Genomic DNA, 22,443 nt, shown 5'->3' with positions numbered 1-22,443 from the left:
TAAAAAGGAACTCAATTGGAAAAAATTTCATAATATAAAAGACTCCTAAAATTAAAGAACTAGAAAAGAATTCGCTTAGAAAAAATTCTAAAATAGAAGAATTAAAAAAAATAATTTTTACACTATCGATATTATTTTTGGTGTGTATTATTTTGTTTAGGTTTAAAACTGACTTTGACAAACTTCAAAAAGAAAAAAATTCTTAGGTTCCTTGTCTTTTTGGGAAAAAAGATTTGGTATAGTTATAATTTTTATTAGTTTTTATTTTTGGAAATTTTTATTTATTTATATCTATAATTTATATCCATATTTATATTTATAATATATTAAAAGTGTGAAGATCCTTAGAAAAGTGATTTGAATTTTTTGTCCTTCATTAAAAGGCTATGTACTAAACAAGATTGTTTTTTTACCCTTTTTACTTTAATTATAATATGATTATATTTTTATAATATTGAACATTAATTATAATAAATATATTGAAAAATAAATAGAGAAGAAGTTTGTTAAGTTTAAAATTTGCTGAATTTTTTTATTTTTATGGAAAAAGGTTTGTTTTCTTGTACGTATTTTCCCACATTTATGGAAAATATTGGTTTTCTAATGTAGGTAAACGACTAAATTTTCTTAAACTACAGAAAAGGTTAGTTTTTTTAAGGTAGGAAAATTATTTTTTATGGAAAATAACTATTAATATATATATATATATATATATATATATATAATCCTAAAATATTAATTAGTGTCCTTTTTAATTTATGAATCCTTTACTTCTATATAAAAAGTCTTTTAGTTTTAGATTTTTATTTTGTCGCATCTATTCTTGATAGACAATTGCATGTTCAAATATTTGAGGTACATATTAGTTTATATGATTTGAATAGATATAAAAAATTTAATGTGGGTGGCTATTTTTTAATAATTTTATTTGTCGTGAGATACACGTATAAAACACGTACACTTAACTAGTATAAACATAATTCGAGGCGATTAAAAAAGAATATATTCAGTCGAAAGAATAAAAATAAGAGTCCAAAATCAATTCTATTATCCAGAATAATTGAAGTCAAAACCCCTTGCTGGACTCTTTGAAACATATTACTGACTGAAATTATATATGGGGATTGGGGATTATTACAGAGAATATAAAGTTAATAGACATCAAAGTGGTATTATATGTTTTTAATTAATCCACCCTCATTCATCAACAAAAGGAAAAGAAACAAATTTATTACTATCAATTAATTTTGACTCTTCTCTTTAGCAAGTCTCTCATTCATTATCCTTACTCCCATATACCTGCACATTCCAAAAAAAATAAAATTATGATCATAAATCATCGTGTAAAAAAGAAATTTAAAATTAAATTATTTCTAAATATATAAATGTCTCGTTCTCTTTTATAAAAAAATTTAATAATCTGGTGCATGAAATATTTCGTATTCACATAGGAAGAGCCACACCCCAAGAGATAGGAGATGTAATCTAGCCGGTCTACCTTAACATGAGCATAAATGACTAATCTTACAGCTCAAACTTGTAAATAATAGGTCATATAAAGACGCCGACTCCCTTTATTAAAAAAGAAAAGACGCCATATAAATTAGTAGTACTAACCTTCCTAGCATCATGACAGTGGCTTGAGGATTAGTACCAGGTGAATAATTAAAAGTTGAACCATCAATTACCCTCAATTTATCAACACCAATAACTTTATAATCTTGATCAACCACATCACCAACATGACACCCTCCATGATAATGCCAAATTGTCATAACAGTATCCTTACAAAATTGCTCTAGTGACACTGACACATTGTCATGTTTAGGCAATAAATTCACTGGGGCACTTGCTGTCAAATTGAGTAACGCTGGCAAGGAAAGTGAGTCATATCTGAATTTCGAAAACGATTTGGACTCGATTATGTTTTCCATAATTTTGAGCCCATTTACACATCTACGCAAATCTTCTGGCTGTTGGAAGTAGTTGAATGTCACTGATGGGTTGTCATTCGGGTTCCGGGTTCGGAGCTCCAAGTGTCCAGTGGATAATGGGCCCATTATTTTTTCTAATAAGAATCCTCCTCTAAATACTGCATCATCTAGTCCACTCATTGCATTTATGGCCTTTTCTAAGGCTTCTGGAGTTCTGTGTTTTGGTGGCACCGTTGATAGCTGCCCAATCTGCAAAAGAAACGAACATAAATGGATTATGGGCCTCCCTCCATTTGAAGAATACATTTTCTCATCTCCTGTTGTAGCCCGTAACTTGTCGTATTTTTTATTCGCTAATTTTATTTTTATGAATAATAAGAGGCGCATAAAATATATAGGTTTCTAGAGGCTACAATGATCTCAAGTTAATATTCAAATATATAAATAAATGTTAAGTAGATTGCTTAATATACATACACCATCTGGACAAAAACTACTAGATTTACGTGAACTTTGTAACCTTACATCAAACTCTGCCAATATGAGCATTTGCTTGTAAATATCTTTTAGATGACCTGATAATGTAAACGTTCTACTGACTGTGCATGGAAGCTAGACTCTTTTTTTTTTTTTTTGAAAGTGAAAAAGCTAGACTCAATTATAGAGTGAAATCTACACACATTGTGTGAAATATTTCTATTTAACTTGTTATGATAAGTTATATGCCTTATTTTTAAAGTCACCGACCCCATTTATTACGAATGATTACCCATATTTATAACCAGATAATGTATCAATATGTATATCTTCGGTATATAAAGTTAAAATCACGAGCAAAATTTTACCTTCGGGGAGAACATTCCATAATCATTAAGAGCATAATGTTCGGCGAAGTTTTCGCCGGAGGCAGCTTCAATGTAGCTTCCAAAACTGGTAATACCCACAACTTCAATGAGAGAAACTTCAACAGGTATAGGTGATGGTACAAATATTGCATTCATTGGGTTATCCATCATTCTTTGTCCAACATTGGGCTGGTCCAATACTACTGTAATATTATGGGCCTTCAATTGTTTTGATGGGCCTACCCCACTTAACATTAACATTTGTGGGCTTCCAAGTGCCCCAGATGTTAATATTACTTCATTCATTTCTCCTCTTGTTAAATATGCTTTGTGTATTTTTCCTAATGCATCTCTAAATATTACACCACGAGCTAATGGCCTTGATACTCCTGCAAAAAGTCATTAAGTAATTCTTAATCATGGTAATAACTTATAAGTTTTGTAAGAATTTAGGTTTTGTGCATTGTCAATGTACAAAATATTCTACACTATCAGTAAAATTTGACTTGCTATTGCAGGTTATCCAATTTTTTTTCTTTTTAATTTTTATGTAAAAAATTAAGTAACCTGCAAGAGCAGGTCAAATTTATCTGATAGTGTAGAATATTTTGTACACTAACAGTCCACCAGACACTGGCATTATAGTTTACCAACGATAGGTAGGACTAATTAATTAAGAAAGAGAAGAACTTCATTAGTTAAACTCACCATCCAAAATAATTGCCACCTAAATAATGCAAAACGTAGTCAAAGGTGGGTGTACGCTTGAATATATGAATTCGGCAGAAACCAATTTTCGCTCATATAGTTGTGTTAAAAAGCTTTACTTAAAAAGATAGTGTGTACCTCATGTATTAAAATTTTTGTTATGCTCGGGATATGGGAAATGCTGAATCACAAGGATCTAGTGTATGTTTATGGTCTGACCTTTTCTCAAATCTCATGCATTGCAAAATTTGGTGTACTGTCGGTGTATTTTTTTTTTATACTATCATGTGACTTTTACGTGTTCTAGCAGATCATTCATTTTTATATTTTTACCTGAGAAATGGATGACCTGCTAGTTACCTTGATAGTCAGGGGCAAACCTACATATATTTGTGGGGTGTTCCGGCACCCACTAAACTCGACGCGTAATAGGTAAAATTACATTAAAAATATACGAAAATAGGTATATAATATATAAAAGCACCCACTAAAAGAAAAGTTAATTGGGTGCATTAACATTTAGGTTGGCTTTAAGGTTCTCCACTAGAAGGGATGCCCCGGGTTCGAACCTCATTGAGGTGAATTTTTATTTTTTAAAATTTTTAAAGCACCCACTATACTTAAATCATGAGTCCGCCATTGTTGATAGTGTAAAAAAAAAATAAAAAATACCAAACATAAATTCATATAATAATCTTTTTTTTCTCTCTCTTTTGCATGAGAATATTATAATACACGTACGTACCTTTGGTTTTGAACAAGATTTTATGAACGGTAGCATGCAGAAGAAGAGTAATTCCCTTAGGGTTAGCATACTCAAGTAAATCCGCCGCCGTATGTCTCTGGCCATCTGCATCGAATGTCGTGCCTCCGATCTTCGTCCCATTTACATGATCATACGTAAATCCATTGTACGGCACCACTCCGACCTCCACAAGTCCGTCGCGCACGGCGGATTGCCACCCCATCATCGGCGGCTGAAACGCCACTTTCTCCTCCACCCATGCATACGATGCATTCACCAAACCACCCTCCCAACCCACCGCACGCACGTACTCCACGGCGGCGCGTGAGTAGAACCCTGCATTCAGACAGCTCCCGCCGCCGAGAACGCGTGCACGCGCGTTGATCACGCCGTCCTCGGAAATGAACCGCTGTGATGGGGAATTTGGCGAGAGATCGGAGAGTGCGGAGCCGAATGCGGATAGGTTGGTGATGTTAGGGTTTCCGTATGGTGAACCGCCACGCTCCAGCAGAAGTACGCTGTACTTCTCAGAGAGCGTGGCGGCTAATGGACAACCAGCGGTCCCACCACCGATGATAATGTAGTCGTAATGTGAAATTGCTGGTGCTGTTGTAGCTTCGCGCATAAATGAGTAGTTTGGAGCTGCAAATTATACAAAATGAAGTTAATGGCTCTAAAGCTCCTGCTATGTGGGTGTGGGGGTATGGGACATGCATGGGTTGTTTCCACGTACAAAATGAAATTAATAATTGCGGGTAAATTAATGTGATAAGCATATATACCTACTTGCTCTCACATGTTAAATAATAGTGGTAATGTTCAAACATATTTGCACCGCTAACATCAATCTATATATATAGATAATAACCGGTGATTATTCATATGTGAAATTTGATCTAACATTTTAAAATGTATGATTTCATTATATATATTTACACAAACAAAGAAATTACATGTTAAAATTTATGATAGACCAATTTATACACGTGATAACGAACATGCTATATAGTAAGGGTAATAAACTACATTGACATCGTAAATATATAAAGTCTTTCGACCGACAATGTAACTAAAATTTAAACTAAATTACATTATATTTACGTTTCTAGTATACCCAAGTTAACTCTTTTAGTACTTATATCACTAGTTAATTACAACACCAAAAAAATCTTTAACGACAACATTATCAATCATTATTTTTTGGAAATTATACATGAGATTGCAAATTCACAATTAACTTGAAAGAAGCTTAAACGTATATGGTCAAAATTAAAAGGCTTAAATCTCGAGAAGCGAAAATGTGATATAAACTGAGTAGAAAGAAAGGAAAAAAGAGTAATTAAGATTTTGTTTACCTTTTTCAGAAGAACACAATCCATGAAAGAGGAAAATACCAACAAGAGCAGAAATAATCAAATCAAACTCCATTGTGGCAAAAATAAGAGACGAATTTAATTTCTTTTAATTGTGAGATAGATGGAAAAGTAGAAGAATAAAATGAACATATATAGTGAAATTCAAACAATTGGGACGGCAATAAATTTGGAAGTACAAAATGTTCCTTTATGAAATTTTTTAGTATATATACTTTAAAGGAATCAAGAAAATGTAGAAGTTGTGAAATTTTTGAAGAAAGAAATGGAGCTATATTATAGGATTGGAGAATTTATTTAAAGGAACAAAGAAAGTGACTATATAGTTAGGTCCCAAAAAATTGTGCATCATTAAAATTAAAATAATAACCAAAAAATATTTTACTATTATAGTTATTGTAGTAGATGAGGCTAGGGAGAGGGGAAGAAGGTAGTTGTAGGAAATTAATTTACTTAATATATAAGGAGACCCCTTTCTTTTTCTCTGTGATTTTCATTCACATGGTATTAGTTTAGCACCATTCAATTCTATCAAATGTCAACATTTTGTGTGGGTCATTATAGAATTTATTGGGAAAGATGGATACTATTGTAAAATTAGGATTCAATATAATGTGTCTCATTTATGAATATTGACTTGTATAATAATATTTTAGTTAAGCTTTTTGTTTGTTAAAATTAGGATTCAAATGCATGTCTAATTAATAAATCTAGGATTCAACATAATTTATGTCTAATTAATAAATCTTGACTTTATACTTATTTTTTTTGTTAAAAACTTAAAATTAGGATTCAACATAATGTATGTCTAATTAATAAATCTTGACTTGTATACTTATTCTAGTTAAGCTTTTTGTTTGTTAAAAACTTAAAATTAGGACTCAACATAATATATGTCTAATTAACAAATCTCGACTTGTATACTTATTCTCGTTAAGTTTTTTGTTTTATTTTAATTATTTGGTATTCAGAATTCACTATTAATTTGAATTTACACCGTGTGTGTCTCACCGAACGAAAAGCATTTTCACTATTCACAAGCAAGAGTTTTATAAAATACCCCACCGTCAACATTAATAACGATTTGAAATTATGATACCTAATTGAATTATTGTTTTATTGGCATTTAGCTAGCTGTGGAACGTATAATTATGATGAAGCCAAATTTTATTTGTTGCGGAGCATGTATAATGACGAATAGAAATCAGATTTTATTAGCGAAGCCTGTATTACAAAGACTATAAAATAAGTAAAGTGCTAAACTTTTCAAACGGATTTTATCTATTTATACCCACTTTCATTATAAAAATTCGTCGTTAATCTTTTTTTAACAATATATTAATGAGGATTGTCAAAACATTCTTGTTAGTTTCAAACTATTCAACGACAAATTTCATAACTAATTTCTAGATAGGTTTTATTTATTTTAATGAGTATTATTTTGTAACAACTACTTTGAGTAGCTAGAGATAAATGAGAGAAATAAAACTTAAAACAATTTTCCTAGTACACTTTAATGTACAACCACATATATAGCTCAATGATCTCTATTTTGAGTTTGAGGTCACAGTGCATTTGTTAATTATTGTTCTTATTTTGTGTTTCAAGTTTCAACCAACCCCTTTTCATTATATTTAATGCTATATTTAATAAATTGGTGGTGAAGTAGCTCTAATTTAATCTCCAATTATTTTCAAGGGTCCCAATTTGACAAAGGACAATAAAAAATAAGTCATCAAAATTCATGATATATAATCAAGTTTTCTTGATGAATAGCTAGTACTACAACTCAACTTCCAACCAAGAAGTTGTAGAACCACAAAGAACCTAAATTGACCACACAAAAATTAAAGGTAATGAGAAACTATGAATGTCCGGAATAGGGACCAAATTGTGAAACGGTTTTCTGTTTGGAATTTCTTTATTTTCAAAATTTAAACTTAGACCTTTAATCAAGAATCGGAGAAACAACACTCATCTCATCACATATTGACCTCTTTTAGACCTTTAATCAAGAATAGGAGAAACAACACTCATCTCATCACATATTGACCTCTTTTGAGCCAATGCTAATTAAAAGAAAGTTAGAACTTAGATTGATATCGAGAAAACACATTCGTAATGAATGAAATTCAATACATATGTAGCATAGTACATCGACTCAACATGATTTTAGTTAGCATTTGTTAAAATAGTCGTTAATAGACAATAATGACTAATGAGACCCCCCAAAAGAGTTTTTATTTCTACTTCGATAGTAGTACAATGTACTTTTTCCCAAGGCCAAGATCGTCAATACAAAGCTACAATATTGTCAGTTTGTAGGAAGGACAATTTAAAATTTGTCAACATAATTAAATAATTAATGACTACTTAGTTGGTAGATTGACCGTAGAAATTAATTAAGTGGGTAAGATAGGTGGAGGTGGCACGTCAATTGCTACTTATCCATCATGAACAAACAACAAACAGTAGGGGTGAAATATTTTTCTAATCTGTTATTTTTATTATAACAACCATACACATATTCAGTGTAATCCTGCAAGTGAAGTCAAAAAGAATAACAAATACATGAACCTTAACTCTCTTGTGAAGATAGAGAAATTTCCAGAAAATCTCTAGACTCAAGTTAACATATCAAAGTAGTATCGAATAATTATCTTTTATGAAAATTCACACATCTAGGGTGTGTTTAGTACGATGGAAAATATTTTCTTAAAAAAGAGTTTTTTTTTCTAGTATTTTGTTATAAAAAACAAGAAAACACTATCCCAAAAGCTAGATATCTAGCGAAAATTATATGAGGTTGAATGGTGTAGGAAGTGGGGGTGAGATGGGATGGACAAGGGGTGGGGGTTTACGATTTGGGTTATCTAGCGAAAATTATATGAGGTTGAATGGTGTAGGAAGTGGGGGTGAGATGGGATGGACAAGGGGTGGGGGTTTACGATTATAACAATTAATTTGAAATGTCACTTATGCGACTTATTTTCTTAATCCAAATCTATGTTGAAAAAGTTGCACAACAAACTAATCGGTGGTTCAAACCACACTATACCAGTCCTCTAATTTGTACCCTGATTTGCTGGACCGCACCATACATATGATATGTACTTAATTCACATCCGATGTTTCTTAGGACCAAACAATTTTAAGTAAGAATACATATCATCTATCCATCGTTAAAACTAACTAGGTAATAATCTGAGTGTATGAAAGCCACTTGTCGCGTAAACACCAGGCGCGAGTAAGTTCATGACAATCAATAACTTATGTGATAAATACCCACATGGATTAACAGCACCTCAATATAAAATTAGGCTGACTGTAGAACAAAGAGAAGCTATCTATACAGCGTAGCAATTTAACAGAGGACAAACAGAAGACACTGAACAATAACAACCTAGTTGAAGTAAAGAAATCAATGAACTAATATTAACCGAAAATTTACAGCAATATTACACGAAAGTACCTAAATAAGAAATGGAGGTGGAAAAGAATTGAGGGGTGATAATGCTACTATCATGGTTGAACATTTTAAGAATCCAAAAGGGGCTCAGTAAAGAGAATTATACGTGTAACAGGTCGCGATAATGGAAGCTACACAAATCAAAAGTGAAGGGAGGAGTGTGACATTCAAGAGCCTACTCTGTCCCAAATACCCAGCAAGGGTTATGGTTGCATCTGCAATCACCCGAGCAATTGTGCCAGCTTCTGTTGACAAGAGACCCCCGTTGTAGGTTCCACGAGAAAGTCTGGATGACATGACTCGCGAGAGGAGTGATAGATTAACACCTGATAATGTTAGTCAAATCCAGAGAGATTCAAAATGCAAGCAGTGTAAAACATTGCTAAAAAGACCGGACATAATCAAGATTGAATTGTTCCTAGTTTATGCTAAAGAGTTCGGTTTATCAAACTCAAGATTGGTTAAGTAAGATACACCAGCAAGGTTAGGCTCATCATCCCCCGACGATATAATGAAAGGAAGCAATTCACTTAGATTGAAAAATCCTATTTTTTCTATTATAAGAAATGAAGTTTTAAACAACTTTAAAAGAGTTCTTAAGGTTGTAATGAGACCTTAAGAATTAGTTTTGTAGGAGTGCATTCTTTTAAGGAGTACGTAAATATAAAGCCATAGTAACGGACCCACTTATCCAATATATGCTGCTGTAAACAATTAAACCTAGTTTCTAAAATCAAAAACGTTTAATTTGTGATATTTGGATAAGCTTGATTTATCGAAAGAGTTTTAAAAACATCAATTCTGAATTAGTAGTTCTCATTATAAACAGAAGTGGAAAAGAAACCTACAGATAGAATTACTGAGAGAACCTAGAATGTTATGACGTGCTCTAATTCGGTTCACTACCCCCTCAGAGCTAGTAACCTTATTTTGCTTTGACATATTGATAGGTTCAGTCGACAACAAATATGTTTGTTAGTGAGGAAAAAAGAATGGGACAGACAGGTCTTACCTTCTAACACTTCAGCAGCTACAAACATTATGAGCCCGGATATGACATATTGTGGCACGGTGTAAGGGCTTACAACATGAAAGCTCCCAAGTATACCAAGTAAAACCATAATTTCAGATGCCAACAAAATTTGCCTGCAAAACGATGAAACCTATCAGAATCCCATAGCAAATATTTAACATGATAGCAGTTAATTTTCACAGGCATGATCTTGATTCTGCTTATGTAATTAGATATTGATTTTCAAGAAGTGATTGCAATTTTAATAGCACGAAATTATAATATCTAAGTGCATAAACAAATTAACATGGATTAGAGATAGAGCCACAACAAATACTATCTGCACAATGACCTACGGGTAAGGAATTCAATGCACTAGATAAAATAAAGGCCCAAAAAGATATTATTGAGCTTACTACTGGCTGGAAGTAGGCCTTCTTATTCAAGTAAAAGGAAAGTTATTCCATTCTCATTATAAAACATCGATGTGAGCACCAAAATTTATATCTACCCAGAAAGTAAGCATCCAAAGCATGTTGTGGTGCAAAAGAAATTACCTGTCCTGGAACATGTTACTTATGTAGCTCCCAACAACAACATTTATTGGAAGAACCGTGAGGCCAAGGCATGCAAGAAAAATTGCCACAGTGCCCGTTGACCAGCCAAAGTAATATGTTGTAACGACACTGGATTCTGAAAGTAAAATCTCCATAGCATATTTCAGCATGAAGTAGATTAATAATTGAACCTGGAAATATGAAAAAGTCTTGTCACCATTCATTTAACGTTGAAATCTTTCTTAAAGCATAATTAAATTATAATATGCTTCTTTTTTCTTCCATATGCATTCAAAGAGAGATCCATCCTATTAATTTTCTTCTCCCTTTCTTTCTTGGCTATGATGAAAAGGCACTGCCCAATTAGAAGTACAATTCCGTTCACTTCCACATTGTATCTCAGCTCAGAGCACCAGAAAAACATAAATTTATGTACTTTGACTTATATTGTGCACATCCTCCCAAAACATGATTGTCCATTAGAAGAAACTGCTTGTCAGCATTATGTGTTTAAAGCTAAGTGGAAATGTACATGCATAATCAGATTATATTAGTATAATATTTGGGCCTGTTAGATCACCAATGCCAACAGATGCTTTAACTACTTCCAGAGCTCTGGTTTTAATGGACATTGCCAGAGTACCAAGACACTTATCCTTGACAGTTGTGTTTCACTTCTAGTGAGACAAGGTTATGTACTAATCATGCACAGCTTTCAATATGCAAATCACCATTGCTAACCCCCACCGGTATATATTATGATAAACTACAGTTCTTGTCCTACTTACCTGTCCTTGTTCTGTCTTTGGCATCATTATCACAATCTTTACAAAAATGAAGAATTCCAAAGTTCAAGCAACAACAGGGAGCAAGTTGTGGATAACACAAACCAATGGCAGGGCTCCCAAGAGACAAAACATCCATTAAGCAGGGAATGCAAGCAATATCACTGACCCAATCTCTTGCTCAATAGACTCTATTCAAAGTTGGAAACTTACCTTCACCGAAGGTGTAAGTAAACTGTATGCCTCAGCTAGAGAGTTGGCTGGCTGACGAGATTCCTCAGGAGCTTCTTCACTCTCATCATATTCTTGGTCATTCTCATCATCTTGTTGATGGTCCTCCGCTTTTAAGAGCAATGGTTGTGTAACACCCTTTTCAAGGGCATCATTTTCTACTGGTACAAAAAAAAATAGAGTTGACATCAGACTCTATTTAAATAAGCACTCCTGCTTTTCCATTTTGTATGACAACTTTTTTTTTTCTGGCTGGTCTAAGTTATTTGATGCACTTGCACAAAGAATAAACTGTACATCATCTATAACTTATAAAACCACTTCATTCTCATGCTCCAAGAATTAGCTTAACATTTTTAACGATAGTAGAATATAATACGTAAATTGAGCTTTTTATTTATTACACAGCAGAATTATACAGTGACGCGTCTTTCAATATATACTAAAAGTGTTCTTTAGGGGCTTTAAGAAGTTCTCTAAGAGGTCACCATGATGCGAGCAAAGATATCAATAACGAGTAATGCTTTTTTGTGATGTTTACCAATACTTGCTCTTGTGAATTATGTCTTGTTTCCTGCCTTGGGACTTAAAAACTGAAGTTGGAGAGGTATTATAAATGTGCCAAACATTCCATTTCTCTGATTTAGCCTTATGGTATTATTTTTAGGAATGTTCTAGCATTCTACCATAAAAATGACACTTTTTAAGTGATGAAAGACAATGTCTACTTCTTAAATAGAACTTCTACTATTATCGATTCGTTAATCTTTCTGAAGATAATACAGCATCAAAAGAAATGCAACAACAACAACAACAACCCAGTATATTCCCACACAGTGAGGTCTGGGGAGGGTGAAATGTACGCAGTCTATACCGCTACCTCCGAAGAAGTAGAGAGGCTGTTTTCGATAGACCCCCAGCTCAAGAGAAATTTTCTCATAAATTTTCTACTTCTCAAATGGAACATATAATTTTCCAATATTTATACTCTGCATTTTCCTCACTTACGTGTAAAAGATACAATCTACTCTCATCTTAAACTTTGTGGTTTATCAAACTATAACAGTCAAAAAAAAATTTGTGTGCGTGACTGAATAACAATATATGAGGACATGCAACTGAGCAAGTATGTGACTGACAAACGTACATGATCCTTGTAGGCTAATAATTCAATGAGCGTGGGTTAAGACACAATCTGATATACAACAACAACAACATACCCAGTAAAATGCCACAAGTGAGGTCTGGGGAGGGTAAAGTGTACACAAACCTTACCACTGCCTTGGGGAAGATATAATCTGATATTATTTATACTAAATTCTTGTTTGGCTAAAGTCAAGAGTTAGTTCATCCTAGTGTCACAAGTTTACCGATCCAAGTTAATCAAGTACAAGCAAGATGTTACCTAATGAAATACTGTAGCGAGTACTTCATAAAGATATGTAAAATAAAGAAGACTCTGAAATTGAAGTTCCACATCTTTCAGAACTTACTTTTACTACAACGAATCAGGTTTTGACCGACTTTACTCCAAGTGCCTAGAATGAAGGCAATCCAATTATCGGAGTTTCCCAACAACATCGTGGTTTCTTTTAAGGCTACTAGAACATAAGGACCAACTTCCTTCGAAGCATCTCCTACCAGTTACAAGTTGGGGGACCAAGTATAGGGGCTCGTGAAATCGAAAATGCTAATAGATCCTCCACACAAATAACAAAGTTGAGCTCAAAAAGCGATTTTATTGGCAGGCTGGTTAGCCACAAGTTAATGACACAATAAAGTGACAATGAATTTAGCATCTCGAGAAGTGGTTACCAATTCAATAGGATAATCAGATAGATATTCGTTAAACCTGGTGAGCATTAACCAAAAGCCCAAAACCAAGAGCAGTATCTCATTTGTGTACATCTCACCATAACTTAAAAAGCCAGCTATTCCAATAATGGCAATAGCTAAACATTTTGCACCAGGTTTGGAGTTTAACTGACATCAGTCCAGTTAAATCATAGAGAATGGAGGGAAGAGAAGAGTGGACATGTGCTAATTTACGCTATGGAATTTTGTAACACAATACTAGTCTACAAGAGACATCATTATACCAATATCATGCAACAAAAAGTTCAACATACCATTATTAGCAGATTCTTGAGGACCAGTGTTTACTTCAGTTTCAGTAGCAGGTTCTCTGAATGAGATCCACAACCATATCAAATAGATTAACCATGCAAAAGCCATGAGCCAACCAGGCAAGGTATCTTGATTGAATGTAAATTTGTAAATCTTAAAATTAGTTTGGAGTAACCCTGCAAGTGCAGGGCCACATGCCATCCCAAGAGCACTAGCACTGACAAATCCAGCTGAAGCCTGCATCCGGATTTTCAGGGGCACACAGTCACTGATGTAACGTCGGTTCACTGCTCTGGCAGAACCCAAACTGCAAATTCAAGAACAAAATGGAAAGCACCTCCCTGTCAACTTAATTTCAGGTGCAAGTTATCATTTCAACATCACAAACAACCTCCCAAGAAACAGAGATAGGAATGCAATGAGAATGTAGTATGAAATCGAGCAAGCAAATGGTCGACTGAGTTCACTAATATCATATCATTTGAGTCTTCTCTCATATGACCTGTAGTATTCCAGACTGAAGGTGGTTAGTTCACCTGGTCCCAAAAAAATGTTTTAATTCCACCGATACACAAGAATCAACTGACGATTATCCTAGACACGCTGCAACTAAAGTATATTATGTTAAGTTGTTAAAAATTAATAAACACAAAAACTTATTTGAAGTCCACAGATCACTCTCCAAAATCAGTTCAGCACAATTCTCATCTTTGATATCACTGAAGATTATTTATCTAAAATATGCTAAATTCTTTTCTCCATACCCTACCATCACCCCTAAAATATAGCAAACAAATATCTAAAATATAGCAAACACATGCCCTTAGTGAAAATTTTGGCTCCAACACTGCATAAATTCACACATTTGGGAAGAGAGAGATAGAGAGGGAGGGAGGGAGAGAGAGAGAGACCTACCCACAAAATATTCGACCAAGAAGGAGAACTGGTATTGATTGGAGATCATAAGCCAGTGCATACATGATATTCCCCACAAAGAGAACTATACTGCTAAATACCAGAGGTCTGAAATAAGACCTGTTTGACCAAGCACTGAAATACACAGAGGAAAAGATCTGTGCAATAGCCATGGCTCCGATCACAATCCCACAAACTGTTGCAGCAGCACCAAGGCTCATAGAATAATCATCTGCTGTTGGAACAATAATATATGTATTGACCATATAGAGGAAGGTATTTGCCAAGTTTAAGAGAAGTGACATAAAATGGTATCTCTGATCATCAACTTGTTCCTCAACAGGAGTTGGAAACTCCTCTTGCATGATAAGTGCATGTTGGGCTAAAAAGTTGAGGAAGTTTGTTGAATGACTTAATCTATCAACAGCTGCTTGCATTGAGTCAACAACAGAATCCTGCAAAACAACTCAACATATAAGAATACAGTAGAGAAAGCCTTAAAATTATTAGTTCAAGATACTTAGATTCACAGAGGATTTATATATCAAGCATAATACAAAAAAGATTAAAGGATGTAGAGGAAAACCTGGAGTGGAAGAGAAGGCTGGTCATAAATTGACAAGTAGCTTCCTTGACGGTCCTGAAGGTCAGCAAGATTACGAGATATTGCTCCAACAACTGCCCCTAGTCCCTGCAATCACCATTCATGGTCAGTAGCGTCCACCTTGACCTGTTGTCATTTGTCAGTGAGATTTTGCCCTTGGACAAATTAATCAAATTTCTGAAGGAAATTCACATTTTCTCGTCATGAATACTGAAGATTCAATATTGCACTGTGTCTAGCTCTTCTTTTTTGTTTTCTCATACAAATGCCAACTAGAAATAGTAAACCTAGTAATCGCAGTAGTGCTAGTTGATGCGATAGAACTACAGCAGTCATGTTATTACTAGTAGATGAAGATGGGAAAAAAAAGTAGCTAGTTGAGTTTAACAAATTACCACATGCTTGAAAACTTGCTGAAGTTGGGAATAAGGATGATTAGCCCGGGTTTTGACATAATAATCAGTGAATCGATACCCAAAACGTTTGTCAAATTTCTTGAGGATCTTCCGCAACCCAATGGCATTTATTTCAACGAAAAAGAGAAGCTTCAGAAGATCACGTCCCACATTTCTATAAGCTTCTCGCAACTCAGTTATTTTCGATATATCAGGCTGTTCTTGAAGAGAATCTTGCTGTTTATTAAGTTCAGAGATTCTGCTTGCCAGCACTCCTTGTTGTTCTAACATAAACAGAACAATTCTTTCAATCTGCAAGAGTTAGGAAAATTACAGATGCGTTAATGTTTTCCTGCTTAAGTAAAAATATGGATCCCAGTGTAACAGAATGTTTCTTCCCTATAAGAAGCATCCTTTTAAACACTACATGAATAAGGCATTAGCAAATTAAAAAAATCAGGCTAATTCTTGAAAACTGCCAGTAGGTAGGGAAGAGATGACGCAATAGCCAGACAAAAAAAATAAACATGGAGGAAGAAGGCATGGACTGAACCATAACTACTATCCTAGGGAAGGGGAGACAGAAAACAGATCAGGGTTCCATGACATGCTAATTATTCAGATGAGACTGAATAATAGCTCTCTAAGAAACTCCAAATAGTCAGTATTTGGGAGAAAGGATGCTTTTTCTCAGTCACCTAAAAGTACTTTAAAGAATAACAAATGTATTGGCGAGCCTCATAACTTACTCTTATAGTACAAAATGTTTAGGAGAATCTGTCAGTAAAGATCAACAAACCAACCTAACCAGATCTGGCTGATATGCACATAAGAGATGCTAGTGCACAACCCTCGTATTTTTACCTGATTGTCTAGCATCCGTGAGAAATCCTTAAGAACATGTCGACGATCTAGTGCTCCAGCTTTGATTTGGTTACTGTACTGCTTAACCTTTTTCTTCATTAATTTGTAGTTGATGTAATATCTGCAAAGTCCAAACATAAACCTCTTCAAGTATACAAAAACCAATCAATTCTGACAAAACAATCAAATATGTCGGTGGATCCAATGCAAAACTTTTTCGAGTTTCCTTGTTTCCTTTCCCTCGAGCGGTAGTGTCAAATATATCTCTTGGCTTAGCTATTTCCCTTCACATGTCTCCATATAATTCTGCTTTGTCTCTTTTATTATCACAATATAACGTGTTTCCTTAACCCTCTCACAAGTTTCCTAGTTGTTTTTCCTGCGATTTAACTGTCGTTCATTTAACTTGTGGTTAAAACACTGTCAAGATCCTCTTGACTGAGCTTGTGTCCTACTGTTGTACAGCAGATATTATAGTTCCACTACATGTCACTCATTGAAATTGTATTAGCACTGGAAAAAGAACTTCCAAGTGTAGCAAGGTTGAAATGCATTTAAATGCTCCCATGGAAATTACATGTGCAGTCAAATGTAAACCAGCGAAAGAAAATGCTTGCTCTAGTATTCAGCAAGTTTAAATGAAAGAAAGCTACAACAACTAGATCTTTATAAGGGATACTCTGCTTACCCTTGCCATTCTTGGATCTGTCTGTCCTTCAACTTCTTTCCAAAAGCAACCATTTTTCACTGTACAACGAAAAGAAAAGTAGAAAGACAAAGACATGAGATTCTTTTTTTTAAAAAGGATAAGAAATGCACAGAATTTCAGACAATGAGAAACTGTTTCTCAAATACTATAGAGCTAGAACTGCTTGGCTGATGAAAATTGAGAAGGCAATTAAACCAATCCCATTTGAATATAGTACAATACTTACTGAAACAGCTGATCACCTAGAGTGTTGTGAAATTCTTTCTATAGTTTGGAGAGTGAAATCTTATGTAATGAACAATTAACGTGCATCACCAAACTATAGTTTATTATCATAGTTTTAATTAATAATCAAATAACACATTTTCTTCGGAACAACCCCTGAATTCGTACTAAATAAAACATGACAGGTCAACTCCACAATTGAAGAATTTATACAGAACTAAAACGACAATTATATCAGGTGACCCGTCATGCCATTTCAGACCAGTCAAGAGTTTGAAAACTTTTTAGCAACTTCCGAGAGTTTGACGAGATCACCGGTGAGATGGAATTGCTGGGCCCTAAAAATCAGTGACAAATCTGAATTGCATATTAATGACCATGAACATTTCAATGTCCACAAATTCCTACAAAGTTTGACATATTATCTGCAGGTCAGGCACAACTACTACTAATACTCTGACAACCATTAGAAAAACATTATACACATAAAAGTGAAGAAGAAACATAGATCACACACACCAATCACTCTGAATATTCACATAAAAATGCAGAAATTAACCAGCAGCAAAAACAAAGCCATTCTCGTTAAAATTCAAAATTCCCATTAAAACACAGAATCAAAAAAGGAATAGTGATAACACAGATGTAGTAATTGGTAGATATTTCAATACTTTAAGCCGTAGTCAACAAAATTTATATTAAAAAAAAGGGAAAACAGGATATCAGTACAAACCAATGAAATTGGCAGATACTTCAAAAGTTAAGCCGTTCTAGTCAAAATTCGAATTAAAAAAGGAGTAAAAGGTCAAAAGAAACCTAAAGTATCTCGATTTTTCTAATTTCCTACCTGAACTATTACCAACTATTTATTGAAACACATCTCTAACTATCAAGTGTTCACTTTCCTATCTAACTAATAGTTGAGGTGTGTTTTGATAAATAATTAGTAATAGTTTTGTGAGAAACTTGCAAAATTAAAAGTTCACATGTGCAACTCAATAAATGGGGATACTTAGGTGTGCTTTTGACCTATAACTCATTAAAAAAAGGTTCAAAATCAGCAACAGAAACAGCTTAAAAGTGCAATTATTCAGTAAAAGTCGAAAATTTTTCAAATCAATCCACTATTAAGCATGCCTACATCTCTATCTCAGTTTAATCAACTGAACTTTTTTAGCTTTAGCTTTTGAAAGCAACTTCTACACATTACCTGAAGATGACAATCTGCAATCCCCCCCACCCTCCATCCCCACAAAGAAAAAAGAGCTCTTAGATGAGCCTCTATTTCTAGAAAATTCCAAAAAAAAAAAAAAAAGGATATCGGCACAAATCAATGAAGTTGGCAGATACTTCAACAGTTAAACTGTTCTAGTCAAAATTTAGCAACAAAAACAGCTTAAAAATGCTATTATTCATTAACAATCGAAATTTTTCAAATCAATCCACTATTAAACATGCCTACATATCTCTCTCAGTTTAATCAAGTGAAACTTTTTTTGCTTTTGCTTTTGAAAGCAACTTCTACTCATTACTTGAAGATGAAAATCTGCAATTCGCTACAAAATAAGAGCTCTTAGATGAGCCTCTATTTAAATTCCAAAAAATAACAGGATAATGGTACAAATCAATGGAGTTGGCAGATACCTCAACAGATACGCCGTTCTAGTCAAAATTCAGATACAGACACAGATTGAAAATGCAATTTTGAAAATTTTTGAAATCAAAATACTATTAAGCACGCATACACATCTATCTCAGTTTAATCAACTGAAACTTTTTTTGCTTTTGCTTTTGAAATCAACTTCCACACATTACCTGAAGATGACACTCTGCAATTGGAAAACAAAAAAAAAAAAGAGCTCTTAGATGAGCCTCTATTTCAAGTAAATTCCAATCAATAACAGGATATCGGTACAAATCAACAGATACGCCGTTCTAGTAAAAATTCAGCAACAGACACAGCTTGAAAACGCAATTTTGTAAAATTTTCAAATCAAAATAGTACTATTAAGCATGCATACATATACATAATTCTGTTTAATCAGCTGAAACATATATACATATTATTATTTTTTTCGCTTGCTTACTTTAATAGTTTTAAAAGCAACTCTACACATTAATTACCTGAGGATTGACGAATCTGGACTTCGCCAAAAAAAGAGCGAGTGAGCAAGCTGTTAGATGAGCAGCAACAAACAAACTAGTTATCTTATTCGATTCAGTACTACTGCAGATTTCTCATCAACTAGCTATTGCCAATCTTCAAGAGACTTCGCATCATCAGCACGAATTTCGAGGGATCTCTGATACGAAAAGGATTCGAATATTCGATTTCGAAATTGTGTGCGCAGGGGCATATAATAAGGAGTTGAGGATGGAGATGAAGGATGACGATTGATTGAACAAGGAGGTGCTCAAATATGCTAGACAACAAAGATTGTAATAGTATATATATATTACTCCCTCCATTTCTTTATTGGGTACTTATTGATGTTTTAAAATAAAAATTATTTAATTTTTTTTTAAATTTATTTTTATAATTTGATAATTAATTAATTTTAAAAATGTATTACAAGATTTATTGTTTTTGGGTAAAAATAAAAAGTTATATTAAATTTATATCTTTAATATATTTTTTAATATATATATTAAAATTTAATGTGTAATTTATTATGAAATGGAGGGAGTAGTATGTGGTTGTTAAAAATGACTCATCACATCACAGGGATCTCCTCCTCTTTTTTTGATATCTTTTTTTTTAAGTATGTGAATCTAGGTATATAGAAATATTTAAAGTTTTTCTTTTAAATTAAATATATATACATATTTAGAAATTAAATAAAAAGTAATATTATAATTCTAGTATTAATAATTAAAAGTACTTAAATAATATATAAAAATTTTGATTGTCTCTCAAAATTTTAACGTGTCAAGAAATTTTAGCGAAGGAAATACCCTTTCTGCTGCTTTTTTTTCTCCAACTTTTTCTTTTTTATTTAATATAATTACACATGTAAAGGTCATAACATGCATGCAACTTTAAATAGAGATATTTTTTTTAATAAATTCTCGATTTAAGTAAAGTTAATTTTTAATTATAAGAAAAAGGTTGATTTTTATTTGCTTTTTGTAAAAATTCATTTACTAATGAAATGGTAGATAAACTTTTCAAAGATTCCTATTCGAACTGAAATAAAATTAGGAAATTAAGGGATGGACTTATCGGTAGGAGCATGGGCGGTGATAAAGCTAAAGATTTAGGAAAAAGAAATTTCAATCCTCCTCGTTCGAAAAAATATAATATGCAATTAAGATTAAAAAAAAATAAAAAATTCTATTGTTAAATTTTTTGAATTAAAAATATTAATTATGTCACTAAACGTGAGGATAATTGAAAATTGAAAGTTGTGTTATGTCTAATATATATATCAAAAGTGCTTGCAATAATATGTAACACTCCTTTACTTAAAATTGCAGCCTATGATGATTTCTTTTCTCTTAGCGCATTCTCATCTTTTTAAAAAACAGGTGTTAAATGCCTCTTGGAAAAAATTTGAGAAAATTTATTTTAATTAAAGAAGTGGTTTAGAACTTGTAAAACTTTTTTTTTGTTCAAATGTGTGTGAAAAATCAACATAAAGTATAATCAAACAAGTTTATGAAAAAAGAACTTTTAAAAAGATAATTTTTTTGGTCTATCAATAAATGTTAAATTCTTTTATGGTTAATCAATAAGTTTTAAAACTTATCATGAAAGTGATCAAGCAAACAAATGATAGTAAGCTTATCAAATAATGAAAGAGGAAGCTCTTTATCACTTAGATTTATTTTACTAATGAGTAAATTTCTTCACCTTTAATTAACAAGTTCTTGAAAGAAGAAAAAAATTGTGTATGTATAAAATTCACCAAATTTCTGCAAGAAAAATTGGATAGATTAAGAGCCGTTTGGATAGGATTAAGAATTTTTTTTTTAGATTAAGTGATTAAAAGCTTAAAATAAGTGTTTTTTAATTAAGCAGATAAGTGTTTGGATAGAAGTGCTGAAACTAAAAAAAATTATTGATGTATTTGGTAACAAGTTTGACAATCACTTTTTTATTGTCAAAATAACTTAAATATCCTTAAAACTGCTAACACATAATAACGTGAATTATTTATGATTTTTAATTCTAATACTTTGAAAATAATTTCTATTTAAATACACTTTCAACATAAAGTGATTATGTCAGGTCAATTTATAAATATAAGTTACTTTTTTATTTTTAAATATTAAAAAATAAAATTTTAAGATATTTTTTATATAAATATAGTATTATATTGTAATATTGCAAGCTTGTAGACAATATAAAATTTTTAGGAATGAAACAAACTATTTAAAAGAATCAATTTTTAAAATTTAAATAACACGCAGAGATTCTATATGAATGGATAGAGAAGAACTTAACACAAGCTCGATTTAACGATAAGTTTTTTGAGTGTTTTCTTATGTAATGATGGATTCTCTGAAAATAAAGAAGAAAGATGAAAGAAAACTAGAGGGAAAGGATGAAAAAAAGCGGCAGAAAGAAAAAGAAAGAAAAATCAATAAGGGCTACAAAATTTAGGGTATTATTGAAATTAGAAGAAAATACAAGGGATAAAAAGGTAAATATTTTGGTCAAATCTAAAAAAAAAATTAATTTAAAAAGTAAAAAGTTAGGGATATCCAGCTTCTCAATTTTTACTTTTTTTTTTAAACTCTTTTTAATTTTACCAAATACCTAAAAAAGTTTAAAAAATAATTAAAATCTAGTTTGATCAAATTTTAATCTTATCTAAACACCCTCTAAAACTACCACATTCATTATTTTTATTTTATTTTCATAAATCTTCATAATTGTTGATAGTCAACCATTTCTTTTTCAAAAAACAAACACCCAAAAGTTATTTGGAGAAGAAAAAGT

At 32.6% G+C, this 22,443-nt stretch overlaps 2 protein-coding genes across 4 annotated transcripts; both read right to left on the bottom strand.

The window, feature by feature from the left end:
* Nucleotides 1-1,025: 1,025 nt before the first annotated feature.
* On the bottom strand, nt 1,026-6,032 carry LOC107866223 (protein HOTHEAD). Its single transcript, XM_016712374.2, has 5 exons — nt 5,588-6,032; nt 4,233-4,874; nt 2,780-3,168; nt 1,618-2,183; nt 1,026-1,299 (listed from the first exon to the last, which is right to left on the bottom strand). The coding sequence occupies exons 1-5, from the start codon at nt 5,658-5,660 to the stop codon at nt 1,242-1,244; spliced, it is 1,728 nt and encodes a 575-aa protein (XP_016567860.2). The 5' UTR covers nt 5,661-6,032; the 3' UTR covers nt 1,026-1,241.
* A 2,980-nt stretch (nt 6,033-9,012) lies between these two features.
* LOC107866196 (SPX domain-containing membrane protein At4g22990) lies at nt 9,013-19,927 on the bottom strand. Of its 3 annotated transcripts, XM_016712362.2 has the most exons (12): nt 19,623-19,926; nt 19,314-19,327; nt 17,253-17,311; nt 16,565-16,685; nt 15,701-16,012; nt 15,288-15,392; nt 14,702-15,156; nt 13,789-14,093; nt 11,642-11,820; nt 10,644-10,834; nt 10,087-10,220; nt 9,013-9,400 (listed from the first exon to the last, which is right to left on the bottom strand). In XM_016712362.2, the coding sequence occupies exons 3-12, from the start codon at nt 17,303-17,305 to the stop codon at nt 9,162-9,164; spliced, it is 2,094 nt and encodes a 697-aa protein (XP_016567848.2). In that variant the 5' UTR covers nt 17,306-17,311; nt 19,314-19,327; nt 19,623-19,926; the 3' UTR covers nt 9,013-9,161. The 3 variants fall into 3 exon arrangements, with proteins under 3 accessions (XP_016567848.2, XP_016567853.2, XP_016567844.2); XM_016712367.2 differs by lacking the exon at nt 19,314-19,327 and having other exon boundaries at nt 11,642-11,817; nt 19,623-19,927; XM_016712358.2 differs by lacking the exon at nt 19,314-19,327.
* Between the last annotated feature and the right edge of the window lie 2,516 nt (nt 19,928-22,443).

The sequence above is a fragment of the Capsicum annuum genome, chromosome 1 (genome assembly GCF_002878395.1).
Source record: "Capsicum annuum cultivar UCD-10X-F1 chromosome 1, UCD10Xv1.1, whole genome shotgun sequence".
Lineage (NCBI taxonomy): Eukaryota > Viridiplantae > Streptophyta > Magnoliopsida > Solanales > Solanaceae > Capsicum > Capsicum annuum.
The sequence above is the reverse complement of the archived record's forward strand: the minus strand, read 5'-3'. Positions and strand labels throughout refer to the sequence as shown.